A 21,350-nucleotide genomic window follows, 5' to 3' on the forward strand; every position below is an offset into this window, starting at 1 on the left:
GATTTTTAATAGATTTGCCCGCGTGTCGCAGAAAATTGATAAGTCGAATCGTTTGCAAATGATAGTCAAGCGCTTGGCTTTCGTTGCTTATGATAAACTGACAGAAATATTAAAGGTAATACTTACCAAACGTACAACTTATAAAAAGGGTTTTTGCCATTTTGCAGGATTCAGTTTCACTCTTCATCAAGCCCCAGAAATGTACAAGTTGCCACGAGCAGCTGTCGGCAGACAAAAGTTACTGTATTTGGGCGCGGTAAATGAAAGGAAATTTCTTTAGTAGGGGTTAGAATAAATGCAAATGATAACACTCGGTCGACAGCTCATGACACGAGTCATCATTTTTTTTTCACTTTTTTCAATAGATAGACCAATAAACGGAAAGAAACTTGCACCAGGTGTAAAGCATTGGTTTTCTTTCTAAGATCGAGAATTTAACGGGACAAAAACACTTTTATCATTTTCAAAGTTTACGAAAATGCTGTATTACTCACCGGTGGCCGATGTGTGTGTCCCATCTGTTCGTCCAAATAAACGAAAATTACTTCTTAGATTTCAACTCGCAGATGAAATACTGCCGTATTAGTTGATGGGTCTAACCTCGTATGTCATTAATTTTTCGCACACGTGGAAAACCTCAAGTCAAAGGATGCCTTCTTAACGCGTGAGTTAAATATAACTTTAATAGGGTTGATCGTCAATTGGACAGAAAACCAACGGCGCCTCACGACTAATAGTCAAGTTCTCAGTTTGCAAAACAAATCCCTCCCCCCACCCTTCCCCCCTTATACGGTAAAAGCGCCATGAAGACCATCGCTTCTGAGTCCATCTCTTTGGATGCTAACCTTTTCCATTCAGGTCTAAGTTCTAGTCTACGCCCAGTCATTGCCATGTGTGTCCTGTGAGGAGGAAAATCCCTTTTTCAAGTGCCTCTTCATCCCCATCTATAGTGCTCTCCCATAATATAATTGCAAGATGATCCTCAAATAGTTCTTAGTCTCATCCGCAATTCATTGAGTCAGTCGCCCCTTGAAGCGTTTATACCTATCACATTTGACCGGTGTAGAGGAATAATTCCGTGCATTTCAGAATCATTTCCTTTGTTTACTCTCTTCTGAAGAAGTAGCCTTATATGCTAATTTATAAACAGGTATGACCTAATAATAGAATGTTGTCGATTGTTTTGTCGTGTTTACATTAGCTGAGCTTATGCAAGGCGTTCGTGCTTATCACGTTGCGGCATAAACTGAGCTGGAAAAAGACTGCTCAAATATCTCTTAATCTCTTAGCAGTGCTCGACGCCCATTAAGGAAAAAGTAAAGCTTGAAGGATAAATTTTTGCAATTTGTCTTTCTAGCAAAGATAATACTTTAGTTGTAACATACGCTGTGATTGCGTCAATTGCTATGATGCACACTTCTCTATACCCCTTTGAAAGTAGGGGAAGAAATGTACGTATAATATTTTTATCCGATTTTATTTTTTATAGTCACATGTCAAAACCATAATATTGTTCAAGAAGTGTTTACAAGAACAGGGAATGCACTAATTTGGGGAGATGCATTAGCAGGTTTTAAGACAAATTACCTAACATATCTATTACTGCACTTTGTTCCTTTAAATTGTCTACTGTGTGCGATTTTTCTTCGATCGCTGTAAAATGAAGTTTTCTCCAATTTTGGTTATCATAGTTCCAATTTTTAATAACAGAACTCATCGATACATTTACGATTCGAAATAGAAATACTTATCAAAGGAATGCGGAGAATAAATATCGAAAAATTCAAGTGATCCTTAATCCTTTAACTCCCATGAGTGACCGACACAGAATTTCTCCTTACAGTATTAATACAATATCGATCAGATAGGTTATGAGAATAAGGAAAAATTAGAGTTTGAGGATTTTCTAGTTGATCCAGTACCAAATTCTCAGAAGTAGCACCTGAGAATTGTATGGCAGACAGTGAGGAGGATTGAAAATGAGATCTTGGGCATTGAAGGGTCAAAATATGTAATCTCTTAGAATTTCTTTCTTTTTTAACATAGTTATTTATGCATTAACTCAGCATCATCTATCTATTCATCTGCTTATTTATGAGTAATAACATTAGATGTTGGACGAGGCTGCTAATATTACAGTTACAAGATACAGTTTGACAAGTATCCTCTCCGATATGAAACGTAAAAGCATCATCTAGCAAACGTTAAAATGTAGCGCACGAGGATTGAAAGGAGGCAGAAGAATTTGTAATAACACAGTTCATTCCATGAGTTCATTGAACTTCTAAAGTAGATCTAACCTTTAATGAAAGTCAATTAATAACAGACAAGCCAGACCAACCTGTAGTTACGATAATTTGATCCTTAGTGCGCACAACTTAGCATGTAGCTAACAAAAATTCTTAAGCAAGTACATGTATGCGATGTTCTGGAAAAGTCATTTAGATAAAAGATAGCACTTGCAGCTTGTTAATTGCTAAAACAATAAACAAGAGAACGATCTCACTTAATAGTAATAAAATAATAGTAATAATAATAATAATAATGACAATTTATTGACAGTATTTCTACTCGGTAGCTCTACATCCGTCATACTAACTAAAAACTAACGACTTACATAATGCACAACGCACCTAATGTCAATTTGCTTTTACTACGTGACATTTTAACAGCAGATTGAAACTCAGATCGATCGCCATCGACTAATCGCTATTTACTACACAATCGTTCAATGCAATAGAATGTTATTGGCGAACAGTTAAATCCATTGACTTAAGTAGAGTGTTAATTCGGTTTAATGTCACTGCGAGGCTGCAATTCAACTGCCCGTGCATCGCCGACGTCACTTAAATTGACCTGTGGGCTCTTCCTTGTGGAGTCCTCCTTATTTGAAGTGGTAAAAACCACGTTCATCTTTCTTTTCAATCGCTCTCTGATCTGCAGATAGACAAGCAACAAACGATACATTTCTTTCAAATTTCATTCAAATAGTTATTCATGCTTAAACATTTGTGCTATAATATGCACTTTCCTTATTATTGACTCAGTTTTCTTTTCTTACCTGACTGTTTCGTAAGCCGTGTAGAACGAAATTCAGGAAACCCTGTTGCAGAAACAATTTGAAGATTATTTTTTTACAATATTCCACCTAAGTAGGAAGCGGCGGAGCGTGCGTTGTTTGGGTATCTCAGTGCACAAGACATATAATAATCGTCTTCAAAAATCAATATCTAATAAGTCTAATAAGACTGCTACGAATATATTTCGGGTCAAGTGAATAGTTAACAGGTTTTTAATTTTTTTTTTTAAATCATCTAATCATTGCAAAGGCTTCTCTCTTTGGTAAGAGCTGTGTAAATTGAACAATCTAGATTGATTGAGATTAAGAGTTTCAATCGGACACTCACCTGACTAGAGTTGAGTATTGTGAAAATGTAAGCGAAAGCCTTTTGCACAGGCGAAAGAAGACCAAATAGCCACGTGACACCCAGTAAAGGAATCATCAGTGCACAAGCTTTGATACCAATTCTGAGATCGACAACAAATTGAAGAGACATGTAAAAGACTGAGATGATAATTTTTTTTTCGCAGTCTCATTAACAGGTATCGTAAAGGCAAACTGGTCAAGGAATGAGGGAGCCAGGCGATTGTCGCCGTACAGTTTGACAAAGCAATTTGTTTTCATTATTTTGAATAATTTCATGTTGTGAATCCTACCGTATTTGCTGAATATGGTCGTCTTCACCTGTTGGCTGCACCAAATTGGTCATCTCCTTTATGACTCGTACGATTATCAAGATGTTGAGCTAAAAAAAAATTCCATTTAAATCACTGAATTAAGTTTCTGGATGTGGTACTCGAGAAGCCAAGACAGTCTTACTATAGAAGTTATTCGATTAGTATAGGTCGGAAAAATAAAAATAATGATTCCATTACGGGGGATAGAAATCCCGACCCTTGCACCCGGATCCTCGACCACTGAGCTGATTCCGCGAATAAAACTTTCTTAACAGAATCAATTACGCTCAACGTAGCTAAAGTCAAATTTGATATCTCCTTCTAATCCTGTTCCCATCCTCTTTTTTAGTGTTGTGCAATGTGGTACTTTTTTGCCTAGAAAACACATCTTGGTATTCAACGCTGAAAAAGGTGAAACAACAAAACAACAAAAGTCTCTGGAGGTAACTAGTTTGGTAAACCAAGCACCGTGATATAAATTTATCATAAACTCACAACTTCGATTAACGTTACAAAGGAGACGAATATCCAGATCAGATTGTTAGTCGAAGACAGCCAACAACTAAGAGAATTGAAAAACAAGAATGAAAGTCATCAGAATGAATAAAAAAAATCCAAGGAAAAACGGAACAAGAAAATTAAAACGAACTTAACTTGATAGTGCGCGGGAGAGAGAAGAAAGGTAAAAAGTAACCTATTGATGTGTTTCTTACTATTTATCACTGATATAGCTTTGTATTCCTTCTTTCGCAGCAGCAATGCCAAGTGAAATAGCCATAATGATCATAGGGAGACCTAATCATCAATACAAAAAAATTAATTCAAAGCACTTGACTTGATGACAACACCAAATATGGGAGCATGGTGTAACTTCCAATATATGTTGTGGTAAAATTAATAATGGAAATACCCCATGAGATGACGTGATACATGTGCATCTTGGTGTTGATGTTGTAAACTTTCACAACGAACAGGTAGAGGTAGATTCCCTCGACCAACATCCAACAAAAGGCAGCTGTCAGAAAATACTGCATCAGAGCTGCTACTGCGATGCAAGCAGCCTGCAAAAGGAAATATGTTTTGTGTCTTTCTGTGCTATTTTCTAAAAATATTTAGAGCAGAAAGATTTGATTAATTAAATTCACAGACCGGAAAAGCCTCTCACCGTGTGTTCTGTGGCGTTTACTCCTGCGAGAAAAATTAGCTGTCCAACTCCGAGGGACACAGAAAGACTCAATCGAATTTGAGACAAAGGTTGACGGACGTCTCTGGTCAAATGAAAGATGACGAAAAAAGAAAGTAAAAACAAAAACCAAACATGGGTTTAAAAAAAACAAACATAATCAAAACAAAAATAATTCAAATAAAAAATTAAGAAAAAAAAGAAAAACAAACAAAACAAGACAAACACCAAAAAAAAATCAATCAAAAGCTTCAGAATCAAAAGGAAAATAAAAAGCCAAGTTGGTATAGAATAAGAAAACATTAAGGACTGAGGAAAGAAACCATGCATTGTTAATGCTCTTCTAATTGAACATGAAATCTGATGTAAATTGGTAATTTAATCGACTTACTTTAGCTCAGTTTCGGAGAAATTAAAAGGAACATTTTGGATAACTTAAAGTTACGTTAATTCCTGGTTTTTTTTTCCTTTGTTGAGAAATTACAATCGATAGTAAGTAGAAGAGGACATGAGAATGTGTACATCATCGACTATTTAACCACCATACTTACGTAAAGAAAAAGTACAAGGCTGATGTTATAAGCATCCCGATGATCGACAAGCTTAATCCTATGTAGGTAATTGTCTTCAACACAGTCTCGTCCTGTTTGGAAAGCTGCGTCACATAGCATAAAAAAGAAAATAGAGACACGCAAATTAGTTCAATTAATTTACATGTATCACCAGTGCTGGAAGAAGAACATACATATAACTGGTTACCTTTGTGCCATCGTTGTAATCAAATAATACAGCAAAATGAGTCAAATGATTGCAGCTACAAACTGTTTCTTCTGAATTGCTTCTCGACGTAACTACATGGCATCCTTCGTCTGAAAATCCGTCGGAGCTGCAAATAAGAAATAACCTCAGCTGGCAAGACGTAGTGTAGGAAATAGCCTTCCATGGTACCAAAAGAGCGAATTTCATCAAAACCCTTTTGATTTCATAATATCGATTACATTATTAGCAGTTCATTATTAGTTTTAGTAAGTCAAGGCGGAAACTATTTATAATACTTCCTTGTTAGGCATAGATTCAAACTTTGATTGGGTATATTCCAAATTTTTAGACAGAAGTTGTCGTAGATAGAAGGATTATAGCTTGCAAAAATTATTTTAATAGAGAAAATAATCTCATTAGGACAAATTATGAGGGAAAATTAATTATAAATTAAGGAAAAAAATAATGAAACATAACAATTCTAGCTAAGTGTCTCCCACGACAACCGGAAAATAAGAGGACATTCGCAAATACAGCAACAAGCAACTGGACTCCAAGAAAACTCACGGAAAATATTGGCGGGAACATGGAGGCAAACGGACGACCAAGCGAACAAGAAAATTCTAAGAAAAGTAGATGATATTGCAATTTTTTACCTATCGCTGAAGCTTCTCCAAAACATACAATTCTTCACCCTTTCTTCTATCTGAAAATAAAATTATTGCGGTTAGATGAAATAAAAACAGCGCATTCCAAATAATCTTTCTTTACTTTCATCTGACTTAATCTTGCTTACCTTTATGTTTTTGAACTTTAAGACGACATTTTCCAGCAATTTTTTTGGTTTAGGTTCCATTGCTGCCATTATTATTCTGCTACCCAAATATCTGTGTACAAAATGATTTGAAAACGAACCAGAATGTGACACAAATATGGTGGTTTAAAAGAATGGTAGCGGTGGTGACGATACCAAACGATTTGCACATTTTAGCCGATGTTCTCTACGTAGGGAAGATAACGCCAGTCGACGGTATCCAGCAGATAAGTGTTAACAAAATGTTTCGTTCTATCTGCTGGATAGCGAATTATCCAGTGGATAGCGTTAATCACCCTTCGAACAACCAGGGCCAGGTGTTTTGAACACAAAGAAGACAGTATTGTTACCTTGTGCTTCCTGTTTCATTCCTGCTGGGTTGACTTTTCGGCAGTATGTCTTGCAGATTCTTATATACGCACCCGACGACCACTGATCCTGAAAAAGATAAATCTATGTATTTCCTTCAGGCTATAAAAGAAATAAACCCTATGAGTGTTGGTTTTGGAAGCAAAGCCTGCGAAAACTTGTGAGCTGTCCTTCATGAGAAATTACGTCAACGCTGTTTAAAAAAATATAAATTTTTTGAGACTGAAGACGACAGGTAATACAAACCGTTATCTGCAAAATTCGAAGAGGCAATATTAATGTTCGTTTGCCATTCGTGTACGTCGAAGTAAAAGTCACTTGTATTTTGGCGGTAAGCCTTTTGGACTTCCAGCACTGTCGGACAAAAAAATTGACTTCCTGCTTATGGATAAGACGATCAAAAATGTGACTAATTGAATTAAGAGACAGACAACATCCAACATCCAACATAAGCGTTTGTAAATGACTCGGGACCCACTCAGTTGTTCTGAGGCCAACTAGCGCTCACCCAAGGTTAAATTCTTATCCGAGTTTCTGATTCTTTCGTTCAAAGCTTTTTTGAGATAATTGTCTTCATTGTTTTTAAAGAGTCCAATAATCATCAAGATTATAGTCAATAGTCCAATAGAATTATGCTGAATTCTCTTTTATAGCTTTCACATCTGAAATCAGTTTTCACACTACTCCTCGGCTATCTAAACCCAGCTTAGAGCAATCCAGCCCAGATGTAAAAGTCATTATCCTATTTAGGAGATAAAGTGTCAGTCACTGAGACCGTGAATAAGCATCGACGAAGAAGATTATCACAAACCTGATTAAAGGGTGGTGTTTTAACTCACCCATTTTGTGGCTTACAATCTTTATTGGAAGGTGATGCTTGCCATAATTAAGAGCAAATTTCTCGAAGGCGACAGCCACATTAAAGATGGACTCTCTTCCTCTTTGAAACTCGTCTATGGTGAACTGGCCTTCATGAAATTTTGTCATGTTTTCAAGACTGACGATGAAGTTTTCAAACACGTTTACAGCCTCCTGAAATCACGTAAAACGTTTTATTCATGTGATTTTTAACAATATTATTGTAATCTATGCCAACAAAGTGTTTCTAATCACCTATAAATTTGTTTTGTTACAAATAGTTACTCCTTTGCCATGTATTTGATTAATTATACTTATAGATCATTAATGACGCCAAAATGTGTAAGAACAAAGAAACGGATCATTGATGTGCTCAATACTCCTAAAGTTTTATTTTATCCATCACCAAACAGATGCGCGGCAACTTGGAATCTGCTTTGTTTGATAAAAAGTAAAACATCAAAAAAGGAACGACTAAGGTGAGAGTTTTGATGTTAGAGAAGAATATTGTTCCGGTCCTAGAACGACATAAGTATACAGAGTGTTGTTTGAAAGCTGTTTTTTCCTTGGCTCAGGTGGCCTTATCAGATTTCTTTCCCGTCATCTGTCTCTTCCTCTGTCATTACCTTTCTTCACATATAAAAGTACACAACACACATGTATATATGTAATTATATACTCGTTTTCAAAACGTTGCCATTTGAACATATGTATATTTATGATAAAGTTCGGATAATATGTTGATTTAGCCAAGCCTTAGAACGGAGCTCGCATTCGTGCGGAGCCCGCACGTCTCAAGGGCACAACGCCTTGACCCGGCCAGGACTAGAACCCGAGTCGTCCGACTCGGAGCCCAGTGCACTGACCACTGGACTACTGAACAAAGCCGTGGCGTTGGCGTGCCCGCGGTACTGTTGACCACGCATGTTAAAAGTAGCACCGTGTACGGTCGTACGGTCGTACATCCAAATTTTTTCGGCTTGATGGGTTACTACTATTTTGTATAATTATGGGCTACGCTCTGCGAGCTCCGCTGTAACGCGCGCTGTCATTGGTCGAAAGAGCGTGCTCTATGAGAGTATAGAGCATAGAGCTGAGCTAAAGCTGTCACACCATCTGCCAAATTGTACTATGATCGACCTTTTCCGGGACTTCTTTTTAGCTTTTTTTCGATAATTGAAAGCGAATTTCGGAACAAGCGAGACGGTAAGTAGCAACAGAAGAACCAGGCGCCGTAATTTACGTTATTAAAACGTGAGCGGATGCGAAAATCCTCAAAGGAAAAACAAAATAGACATTCCGAGTTTTAAAGATTTTCACGCTCAGTTAGATTGCAAGCTCGCGTACGGTAATAAAATTCAAACACAGCTAAAACTCGTATAGTATATAAAGCTCCGTGTTCAAAAAGAAGACAAAACAAAACGGAAACGACGAAAAATATAACCAAACTGGCATAACTTAAAATTCGTACTTGTCATAACGGTGTCTGAGCGAATACGATCATGCTGAAGTCCATCGGGGCTCGCTTATCATGGCGATCTCCGTTCATCGCAGTAAAGCAAACCTCAGAAACTACATCGGCCGCCCTTCGAGTGAAAAAATAAGAGCTTACTCTGATATCCTTTCCAATGCGCTGAGTGGAAAGTCACATCAGTCATTGCAGCCGAGTTTTGCGGCGCTGTCATCCCGAGCGATCTTCATGTTCCGGTGAATTCGGCTGTCGTTCATTCAAAAAATACTCGCCTTGAACAGTTTGTTTTCTACCTTGTCATGTGAAAAAACTCGCGTGTTTTCATGAGCCATAATTCGGCCGAAGTTCACTCAACATTTCACTGTAAGATAAGATAACTGTAATAACTGTAAGATACACATAAAGTGTGGAGAAACACTTTCTTCTTCTTTCGTGCTCTAGCCGCTTCCTACGTGCTTTACAACAGAACAGAGCACAGTCAAGGCTTCTCTATTTGTTAAATGATACATACACCTTTTCTTTTTCCATTCAAAAAGCTTCTGATAAAAGAAATTAAAGGGAAGTTGTTCAAATGGAATTACAATAGTTGCTGTCAAAATAACCATAAACGTTTTGATCCCTTGATGTAAAATATACATGCATCGTGCATCACATTTTTAGATCCAAAAAGGACAGGTGTATATATTTAATGTATATTTTCAATTGGCAACGTTGAAAAGGGGTGTATCTTTGTATACACATACATCTATATCTGAATGCATTCTGCATTTTAACATATGTCATTGGTGGAGTTAGATACCTGCAAAGAAGTGTTTCTGTCGCTATCGAGTCTGCCAAGTTTGGAAACATATTCATTTGCCTAAAATAATGAAAACGTCAGTCACAGGTATGCACTAATTACCTTCTAAAACATAACAGGTACAAGGACCGCATATGATCATAACACTCACCAACTTCTGAACTGAATTTGGAGGCGACGGCGATGGAGATGGCAACGGCAACGGAAACGGAAACAGCGATGGCGATGGTGAGGGTGAGGGCAACGTCAATAGAGACAGTGATGACAATGGCAATGGTATCGGCGAGGGCAACGGTGCTGCTATTGATGGCGACAGCGACGTATGTGCCATCGCTGATGCTGATGGCCATGCTGTCACAGTTGGCAATAAGGGCAAAGTATTCAGAAAAGAAAAAAAGAAAGGAGTTCCCTGAAACTGATTTATGTATTCCTCCTTGTACCAATGTTTTGTTACTGAACGTATTTGATCCCCAATTGATTTGATGACAAAGTTTCCACATTCCCTTTTAGTGATATTCAGAAACAGGAAAATCCCGTTGGCATTGCTAAATATGACAGGCTTCTAGTGGAAATCTTACTAGCCTCGCTCACATGCAAATCATGCTGGATAGCCCGATTGATCCGCCATAAACGCATTTACTACAAATCTTTTCATTTCTTTCATTGAGCCGGTTCTGAAACCTTTATTATGATTTTTACCAGATGTGCAATTAGTCCCAGTTTGTTTTTTTTTATGCTCGATATCAAAATGGTAGGGATAGATAAATTGAGTGGTACTATGGTCTATAACTAACGCACCAGCAAAACATTTGAGAAGAGTTTAGTTTCCTGAAGACTCCACCGAACTCTTTTATCTTCACCCCATTTATTTGCGTGATCCGTGTGAAAGCCAAACTCATTTGGATAGCTAGCCGACTAAGGCTAGGAGGGGGAGTGGTTCCTCCATGTTCTTTATATTCGATTGTCGTATACATTTACACGTTTGCAACATAGAAGGGAAATAGAGGCATGAAAACCTAAGATCAACGTGCTCATCCATGATAGTATTTCTATCACGCTAAGGGCCTAGACACGTTTTTTAGTCTATTTGCACTTAGGAGGCGCAAATTAAGGTATCTCACAAATGTAAGCTTTGGGAGCTACCCCAAACAGATTAGTAGATATGCCCTGATCATCCACATGGGAATCCTTGACTATAAATGCCACATTACTGTTTTCTCTTGGCTGGTTTAATTTTTTTCTCTCCATTTGCTGATAGTCAGTGGCCTTTCATTCACCCAAGTCCACTCTCCGTTCTTTTTTTCAAACCGATGTACCACTCCAATAGTCTGCGATTTCGAATCTCGCTATTAATAAAGTTCCATTCCTCTTCAGTTTCAATAGAAATTAGGTCACCTCTACATCCTTCACAAAGACCTCTGTTAAACCCCCATTTTAATTCAGAACCCATAAACGTGTGACAAGAATCTCTACAACAATCTTTAAAACAGTGAAACAATTCGTCAGAAATAATCCTTTGGAGATTTATCGAAGGTAAACAAATTTTCTCTCAGAAGCGCGTCCCCTCTTCTCTACTCATGAGGGTAAAGCTGAAATAAGTCCATTATCACGATGTTCTTTGACCCCGTTGCAGCAATATTTCATTCATCACTACGAGAAACTCCATAATTTTAAGTCCTGATCGACATGAAAGAAACTTGCATAGATAGATCAAGAATAATGGCCAATTTAAAACTAAAATAGAGTAATTGGTTCCACGCAATGAGGGAATAAAGGCAAAAGGTTGTATCATCTTATTACAGTCTGATAGCACTTTTCTTACGCTCAAGGGCTTTGAGGACTCTCTTAGTTTACCTAAGTGCGTTGTCATCTTATTTTTGCGAGTTTCACAAATAGAGGCGTGCAGCTGAGCCCTTTGGGTCACTTGTAGGCCCAGGTTACTGCCATTCGAAGACGTCTTGACTATTATTGCCACATCTCCGACGTCAGTTGGCTATTTTTCTTTACATTTGTTAATAGTCAATGGTTTACCACTCACCCAAGTCCAATTGCCGGCTTCTTTTTTCAAACTAATGTTCCACTTATCATATAGCGATTTGTGATTTTGAATCAGGTCATTTAAAAAGTTCAATTCTTTTACGGTTTCAATGGAAATTAGGTCAGCCCCCCGCTTTTGACATAATTTTCTGTTATCGTTCCAATTTATTCCTTGGTGTTGAAACATGTAACAGGAATCTTTAAAACATGAAATCTAGCATTCTGGGGAAAAAATAATTAAAAATAAAAGGAGAATAACTAAAAAAAGGAATCCAAAAGTGTTGGACTTAACCTTTGTTCGAGGCTTAAATCATCATTTATTTTCTCACCTCTTCCATGTACTTCCTTCACCGAAGTTAGTAGTACTGTCGAGGAAAATTAAAAAATCTGAGTTTTTATTTTGTTTGTTTGTTTTTGTTTTTAACATGTGTTAACAGCAATGTCACTTTTGAGTTCACTCGCGTATGCAGACTTACTGTAATGGCACCCAAACTATGAAATCACTAGACTTTATAATTATAATTCTTTCAGAAGCAAGGCCTTATTCCCCCTTACCCCCCCCCCCCCTCCCACCCTAACAAAAAGGCAATTTTTTGTAAAAACGTCCTCCTTAATCCTCAAATTTCCAAGTAAACTAAAATAATACGATTTAAACTTAGAAATTCTCCAAGAGCCTTAGCAAAGTTCGCTAAACACACACGCCAAGAAAACCTTATCTTTGCCGCGAACTTCGCGTTGAGGAATCTGTCTCTAAAGATAGTTGACTCGTAACATTAATATTCACGTGCAGCCGAACTCTTCAATAGCACGTGCACCTACGTAACTCCCTTCAAAAGTAAGCTATTCGCAAATGACACAAAAGACAGGACACCTTTTCGCGAAATTTCAATATTTTTTAATTCCGAATCCACCACACTTTCAAGGGTCCATTCATGTAGTAGTTCCTTTTCGGGAATGTACGCCACAACGACCATCCCTCTGTGTTTAAAGTAAGAACGCAAATATTTTCCGGTCAAAATGCCTGCCACCTGGCAGAAAATGATCCACGCTTTGATTTTTTGGCCTTTGTAAACTTCGGAAGACTAGACTTCAAACTTCTCGCCACGCTAACGAGCTATATGCGAGCTCTCCAAAAGAAACGCAGGTTACAAGTCACATTTGTGTTGCTGACTAACATAACTTCAACATGTCCTCTGTGGTAAGCGCTGAGAAGAATTATCAGGAGGTTGGGATACTTCTCGAAAGTTATGCAATTCCTCGATAGCCTCTTGCAATCTACCTTTCTCCCAATCCAACCTTCTCTTGTGTTTAAACAAGTCTATGTCAACACAGAAAAAGTCAAATACTTTCAGACGTTACTGTTTAGTTTTCGAAAATTTATCGACACTCTCCCGAGTGATATTTACATTTGCATAACCCTGAATTTTAAGGGTTATCTCGATTAATTAAAAAAATATTTTCTAAAACTTGATTTAAGATGTGGAAATATACATTTCGATGTATTAAGCTCAATTTTGAATTCATTACGATCAGAGGAGCAATTTTCCTCTCCTTGCTAAAAAGGTAGCTACAAGTTTTTCAAACATGGTTTGCTCTTCCGTTAGATAACCGATAGTAATTAACACTATGATGTCATAGAGACTAATTGTTTGGCACTAAGCTTTTTGGTATCGAACCACAAATAGAACTCAGTGGTTTAGGTTAGGTCAAGCCTAGAAATTATCTTAAGAATGGAGAGGGAACTGGATAAAACCTCCATCACCAGAAGTTATCGACTCGGCCTGGCTAGAACGACGAGACTTGCATCCGTCAAACCTAATGCCAACTTCAGTCAACACAAATTCATACATTCGGCCAGTGAATTAAAAACCATCGATTATTCTGAGAGGCCACTTTATCGGTGAAAGACAAGAGCACTATCGCAGCTTATAGGCGACTGCGTTCAAATGATCCTCGACATTATTACTAGAAATAATACTGTTGCGCAAACCGTCAAAACCCAACAACTATGGTTTATAATAGTCGTTGCAGGTTTCAAAATGTTATATTTTCTCATTCTAGCTTATTGTTTTCATATTATTCAAGTCTACATTTTAGTGAGGTTAAGAAACGCAAATCTAGTCTTACAAAATAACCTGATTATTTTTCTAAAATTATTTTCATGGTTTTGGAAAACCACTTTTCTACAGCATTCTGATATTAGATATATAATACAGCTGGTACTCACTTAGCGTGCAACTTATAAAAAGCGCGTTGAACATTTTCCTGGCTTTGATTCCACCTGTCATCCGAATTCATCAAGACAAACTATGGATATGTTGCTGTCAATTGTTGTCATAAGATTGATGAAAGTTTCTCTCGGAGGCTGCGCATGTGCAGCATATCTTTCAAACTCTCGAACTCACTTGCACCATGTAGACAGTATTGCATATCATAAGCTTTGATCGCTTTGCGTCACTAAAATTTTTTTCTTTTTGTGTACCTTAGTAAACCGTGGACTATTTGCTCCGGACGCGGAGGATCATTTTGTTGGATAGAAATAAGAACTTCATGATCAATTTTATGGAAGTGCACATGGTAATGGTGTAAAATGTTTCTATTGCTTTGGTTGTCGTCGGTTAATTTATCAAAGCACATGTGCAGTGTTTTTTCACGCGTTTTGAACTCCATATTCGAATTTCTTTTGATGCATGCACAATGTCGTAACTTTTAGTAGGACGCTGTCTTCTCGACGTGACACAAGTCATAACTTGGTTCTTCTTAAATTGAACAACTAATTAAAATAAAGGCTCTAGGCAATAGATGATAAGTATTGTTTTGCTTCGTAAAAACAAGAATTGATAAACCCATGAACAAAGCTAATATCAAAATGTTTTAATGACTGGCACTTTCTAATTTATTAGCAAAATAAAACTTCAATCATTAAAAACTGGTTAAGCAGCCTCCGAATCGAAACAATAGCTGTTTAAATAATGTCTTTTGTCTTTTGCTGAAAATTATGCGACATTTTCTAGAACAATCTAATTTCCTGTTATGCGTGATAAATTTTTTATGCAGGTGTTATTACATAATTGTATGCTAATCTTCCGCTCATTAATCTTCCCTTATGGCTCGTTTTAACACGTTATTGCTATTTCTGCTTTTATTAAATAATTCAGTAGTTTCTAGTTCGTTGTATTATCATTTTAGTTTTAGCAGGCATAACATATCCAATATTTTCCGAGCACCTGGTCATTAATTTCTGCATCTGCCTAACCTAATACCTGTTAAGTTGACAGATAAAGAAGCCTAGAGTGTGCTCTGTTCTGTTACAAAGTACGCAGGAAGCGCCGAGAGCGTGAAAATATTTCCCTACGTTTTGAGAAGAGAACTTCTAGAGGGACTCAATGGGGTGATGACTTTTACAGCTAACGGTTAAAATTTTGGCCAATTTACGGTTACGGTTAATATCTTATCATGGTTCATACCAGAATTATTTTTATTTTTTTAAGTTTAACTTTTTTAACAACAGATGGTTAAAATTTGTCAATTTTTACGCCTAACGGCCAACTTTTTGAGCTGTTTACGGCTAAAGGTTAACCCCATTGAGACCCTCCTTCTAGGATTGCTTCCAAATTGCTCGACTTCCGTCGCTAGACTAAAAACGTCTAATTTTCCGGCTGCCATCTGACGCATAAATGAGTAGCGATAGTGTACGCGATTCTATTTTGACATCTTGTCACAACAGCGTGGAAGGATAGCCACTAAGCTACTGTATTCCTTTGATCCTAAATGTGGCTGCTTAGAGCTGTTATACAGACCACCGCAGGTGAAACATCACGAATAACGATGACTTTCAATTGTTTTTCAATCATTTGGCATTGTATAAAAACTGAAAAAGGTTGCGACACGAGCTAAAACAAGAATCGCCATCATTCCCTGTGATGATTGCCACCTGACAAGTTTTTTTTCCAAGCTTCGTTTGCCTGAGTGTTCCAGGAAATTCCAAAATCGATGTAAATTTTTCACAAAATAGAAAGTCAAGTCTGTAGATCTCATTGCTACATTATACCCGACAGAAATAAGAGGGGTGGTACTTACCCAGTGCACAGCTTCTTAAAAAGGTTTTGAAATTTATTTATTTTTGTTTCGGTTTCACCCACCATCCAATTTGTCAAGCCCATTATGTACACAGATAGTTATAAGTAGCTGTCGTTACATTACGTTACATTGTATTTGGGCACAGCGCATGAAAGGCTCGTTCTTCAAGTATCTCAACCTCTCTATATTTAAATGCAAATCATAATACTCGGTAGAACGTTCGGGACGTGAGTCAGCTTTTTTTCCCCTTAGTAAGACCAATAGACTGAAAGTAGTTTGCAGCAGGTGTGGAGCATTGTTTTTCTTGTTAAAAATGAGAAATTCACGACATAAACGGACTTTTATTAAGGTTAACGTTGTATTAATTTGTAGTCCAATATTATCAAGGAGTTATAGATTCCGCTTAAAGATAGGTGTCTTCGACAAATTTCTGCAATCGACTTATCGCCGTTAAGTAAACGATCACACTACAATCGACTGCTATTTCTGGCTGGTTGAGTTCACTTTCTCAAGTTGATCATGCCGATCATAGGTTCTATTTCGTTTCAAATTCATTACAATACTGTACTGCCATTCAACTGCCGATACATCCCTGACACCTTTTCGATTGATCTTGTTTTACTTTGCGGGAGTTCTTCAATGTTTTTCTTTCTTTTGAGTCGACAGCACCCAGCTTTAATCCGCAGATAGACAAGCAGCAGAATATTAGTATTCAAATATCTTATTCGTGCTTTAAAAATTCATTCCAAACACTTTGTATATTTGTAGTTCAATGTTTTTCCTACCCGACGGTGTTGGGAAAAAATCAGCACACCCTATGGCAGAAACAGGATCATAGGTTGATATTTAATTTTTTTAATACACTATCCAAGTGAAAGGCTGCACGAGACTTTAAAGAACTTACTTGATTTCTCTAATAAGATTACAGTTAATACGAATAGAAGAAAAATTATAGGTCTTATAAATCAAGGAGAAATTTTTTACCTCTTTTTGTTTTTCGAATTCTTCTTCAAAAAATGGCATGTGGCCGTTGTAAAGGTTTCTTACTTTTGTTAGAAAGCGAATAAAAGATCTAGATTGATTCATTGACCTTTATTAATGTTTTGGCAACGTATCACTATAGGAAAGAGAAGAGTTTCTGTCTGTTGAACGTTTCTTGTCTTGATCACGTAGGCTACCAGGAAAACCTAAACTCAAATAACAATTTGCAACTAACATTAATTCGAAAGTGAAATATGATCATCGCAGTAAATTTTCCAATTTAAGCAATTGGAAAGAAGAAGCCTGAAAAAAATCAGGGCTTCAACGGGATTCGAACCCGTGACCTCCGCGATACCGGTGCGATGCTCTACCAACTGAGCTATGAAGCCACACATTGGGAGCGAGGTCAATTTATTGAGTTCATATCTTCCCGTGCAGTGAAATGATGTGAAGTTTTATATGAAATAATTCATATTTGTACTGCGGTTGTAGATGAAAGTGAAATATGATCATCGCAGTAAATTTTCCAATTTAAGCAATTGGAAAGAAGAAGCCTGAAAAAAATCAGGGCTTCAACGGGCTTCTTACTGCGATGATCATATTTCACTTTCATCTACAACCGCAGTACAAATATGAATTATTTCATATAAAACTTCACATCATTTCACTGCACGGGAAGATATGAACTCAATAAATTGACCTCGCTCCCAATGTGTGGCTTCATAGCTCAGTTGGTAGAGCATCGCACCGGTATCGCGGAGGTCACGGGTTCGAATCCCGTTGAAGCCCTGATTTTTTTCAGGCTTCTTCTTTCCAATTGCTTAAATTGGAAAATTTACTGCGATGATCATATTTCACTTTCATCTACAACCGCAGTACAAATATGAATTATTTCATATAAAACTTCATAACATTAATTCGTTCCATTAACCTACTTTGGCATTCAAGAAACGATAAACTCTATAGCGAGGTTGGTAATATATAGATTTAGCCAAACCTAAAAGCGGAGCTCGCATTTTTTTTACCGCACGTCTCAAGGGCACAACGCCTTGCCCCGGTCAGGACTAGAACGCGGGTCGTCCGACTCGGAGCCCAGTGCACTGACCACTCAACCCACCAATCTCAACCCTCTCAACCCAAATAATAACTCTTGCATGCTAAGCATGCCTATGTTATCTTCTTGTTAAGCAGAATATCAATTAATTCCAAGTCATTATTGACTATTTTTCAAACTAGAAAAAGTATCTACGACCCCTGGTGACATATGAGAACTGAGGTAACCCTTAGTAACCTCGTTACACAGTAATGGTTGCTAGGTCCATCGAAATGCCCGCCATATCCGAATTAGACACAAGATGGTCAGTTTATTATGTTCACTAAACATTTTGCATTGCATTGAAATAAGCCTCCACAACTTTACAGTTCAAACGATCGGACATTAAATCAGAATACAATAAACATAAAATTGATTTCCCAATGCGAAGAACAAATAAGTCTGCAAGTCTTTTATATTTGTTTTAGAATCTAAGAAAATTAATTACCCTGGTTTGCTTTCCTTGTCAATTAGTTTTCATCAATCACTTTGATAAAGTACTTTTACTGTAGTACAACAACTCAACCCTTTAACTCCTAAGATCTCATTAGTAATTCTCCTTACTGTCTACCATACAGTTCTTATAATGTTAGTTTGGAGAATTTGGTATTGGATCAACTTATAATCCTCTAATTGATATTATTCTTTTTTCTCATCACTTGTCTGCTTGATATTATATTGATATTGTAAGGAGAAATTCTGTCTTGGTCACTCATGGTTAACATAAATATCCATATTCTCTAGACTCTTCACTATAAATTTCCATTGGTACTGATGAGGAGAATTCATGTTGTGATCAGAGCGTCTTGAGTTAGGAATCTTTTTGTTATTCTCATGTTCTTAATGAATGATTCAGCAATATTACTGGAGGGAGAACTTACATGCTGACTACCTTTGGGGCTGATAGGGTTAATTAAGCAGAGAGAACCAAATTAGTTTATTGTTTCACATGTAAGCCATGCTGTGTTCCCTATTTACCAGGACATGTGTACAAAACATGGTCCAAAATGAACACAAATATCACTTATTTCAAAGCCAAGAGTACGATTCCACATTAGAGTAATATTTGAATTAAGTACTGGCAATTGTAAAGTTCTGAGAACTGTATTTACTAATTAAAAAACAAACTCACAGTCTGATTAAATTGGTATTCATAAACAAAGTAATAGCTAGCTCACCTGATTGTAACATAAAGAAAACCCAGCAAGGACCCAGCCAGTCTGTTGTCAGTTGTCAGACGGGCCAAAAATGGGTAGAACAGCATCCTGTATACAAGAACAGTGACAATATTCTGAAAAACTAATTAAAACAGAGTAATCGCTCTGACGAAGGGCTAACGCTCGAAACGTCAGCTTTTTTACTCTTTACGGTGGCTAATTTACGTTTTCAACCCAGTTGTTAACACTAAATTACCTGCTTTACTCTCCCACCGACGCAGCACCACAGTTTCTTTAGAAACTTACCCCTTTAATTAATTTTTTGTTCTGCTAGCTCATGTTGCGTGCTGGACTGCTGTGCAGCTAAAGGGGGTAAGTTTCTAAAGAAACAGTGGTGCTGCTTCAGTGGGAGAGTATCACAGGGTAATTTGGTATTATTGACTGAGTTGATAATGTAAATGGAATATAGTGATGAGAAAACAGGAATAAATTAGTTAAATGAAAAGCATTCATTGACACCATGGGGCTTAAGAGTGCCTATTTGAAAGATAACTTTTGTTCTAGAGTTTTGCAGCCCTCTGAACAGCCTAGAAGTAGAGAAAGGCAACAAAGTACCATATGCTGCCCAGAATGATCAGGAAGATTAAAGTATCTAAGGACCGGTTTGGATGTGTCCTTGTCATTTCTTTTTACATCATGAAGGTGTTATGGCTGTGTTGGTAGTTGAGGGTTCAAGCCCCAGACCACAACAACACTCAGGGTCTTAAAATAATTGAGGAGAATGTGCTGCCTTTGATACTACATCTGCAAATGGTTAGACGTTCTAGTCTTCTTGGCTAAGGATGATAAACCATAGGCCCCATACTCTCCAACATCTTCTCTGTACTGGTTATAAGCAGGGTACATTAACCCTTTAACTCCCAGAAATGATTAACAGGTAACTTCTCCCTATAATATCCTTACATTATCCTGCAAACAGGTGATGAGAATACCCAGACTTCTCAGGTAGAAGATGTTTTCTTGATCTAACAGAAAAGTTCTCATAACTGATGAATATGCAATTGTGCAGCAGCTAGAGGGGAAAATTAATTAATAATCAAATCTTTAGAGTTAAAGAGTAAAACAACTGACAGACTTCAACAAAGAGTAACAAATGTGGTTCCCAGGGTGGTCATCTGGCATTGTTATCATTTATAGAGGCCCACATTTACACCTGCTTTTAAAAGCCAAACTAAGCCAGCCTGTCTAAATATTCCAAATAAATAACTTAATATCAAGTTCACACCCTCATCACAAATAGAGGCTAGGTGCCCAAGGGGCCCAGGAGCTGCAACTACAGTCACACCCCAAGGTACTAGAACACCAACTGGCCTATCCAACGCTAAACTGGCAGCTTGCTGAAACAGACCCCGCAAAAGAAACCCTGCAATCAGGGTTGGGGGGGGGGGGAGGAAACACCAAGAACTGCTATCCTCAAGGACAAGAATCCCATGCTACAGAACAGCAAACACAACACAGGCACATGGTGGAACAACACATGCACTGATAAGGTATACTGCTGGATGAGGACGGCCCCAGGGCCTTAACATCCAAATGAGTACTGCTGCAAACTCTGAAGAATGCAACAAATACTGCACAGATGCTAACAGCTGGCTAAGACACAAACCAAATGCCTGAAAACCCTGACAATGCATGTATTTCCTCTTGGTCATTTAAACTGTATGTTAAATTCTATATAACTATATTAAAATTTGTCCATAAACTAATACTGGCCCACAGCAACTGAGTTAACCTAAAGCTACTATAGTCTTTAAAATGATTTTAACAGTGAGAGAAAAAACAAAGTAAAACAAACAAACACTCAATTTATTCAAAATCAGGTTGCCATGGTATGACCACTTACCCTACACCCATCCAGCTGGGTCAGGAATCTGAAAAATTCCATTTTTTGGTTGTAAAAACACATTTAAGCATGTGCTAGAAGTGGCACCAAACATAACAGCAAAAGTGA

The 21,350-nt window shown here is 37.4% G+C and overlaps 2 protein-coding genes across 5 annotated transcripts in view; one reads left to right on the forward strand and one right to left on the reverse strand.

The window, feature by feature from the left end:
• Positions 1-21,350, forward strand: part of LOC149051840 (replication factor C subunit 1-like) — a 362,202-nt gene that overhangs the window by 274,784 nt on the left and 66,068 nt on the right. The window lies entirely within an intron of this gene.
• On the reverse strand, positions 1,995-14,403 carry LOC149051858 (adhesion G protein-coupled receptor L4-like). 3 transcript variants are annotated; one of them, XM_089213378.1, is made up of 18 exons: positions 14,256-14,400; positions 12,358-12,393; positions 10,143-10,342; positions 9,992-10,051; positions 7,703-7,895; positions 7,110-7,217; positions 6,845-6,932; positions 6,477-6,567; positions 6,337-6,386; positions 5,681-5,807; positions 5,473-5,576; positions 4,904-5,006; positions 4,649-4,799; positions 4,452-4,533; positions 4,234-4,300; positions 3,718-3,806; positions 3,408-3,528; positions 1,995-2,937 (listed from the first exon to the last, which is right to left on the reverse strand). In XM_089213378.1, the coding sequence occupies exons 1-18, from the start codon at positions 14,314-14,316 to the stop codon at positions 2,785-2,787; spliced, it is 1,884 nt and encodes a 627-aa protein (XP_089069504.1). In that variant the 5' UTR covers positions 14,317-14,400; the 3' UTR covers positions 1,995-2,784. The 3 variants fall into 3 exon arrangements, with proteins under 3 accessions (XP_089069504.1, XP_089069901.1, XP_089070346.1); XM_089213775.1 differs by lacking the exon at positions 7,110-7,217 and having other exon boundaries at positions 14,256-14,403; XM_089214220.1 differs by lacking the exon at positions 14,256-14,400 and having other exon boundaries at positions 10,143-12,250; positions 12,358-12,373.

The sequence above is a fragment of the Pocillopora damicornis genome, chromosome 1 (assembly GCF_964200805.1).
Source record: "Pocillopora damicornis chromosome 1, jaPocDami1.2, whole genome shotgun sequence".
Classification (NCBI taxonomy): domain Eukaryota; kingdom Metazoa; phylum Cnidaria; class Anthozoa; order Scleractinia; family Pocilloporidae; genus Pocillopora; species Pocillopora damicornis.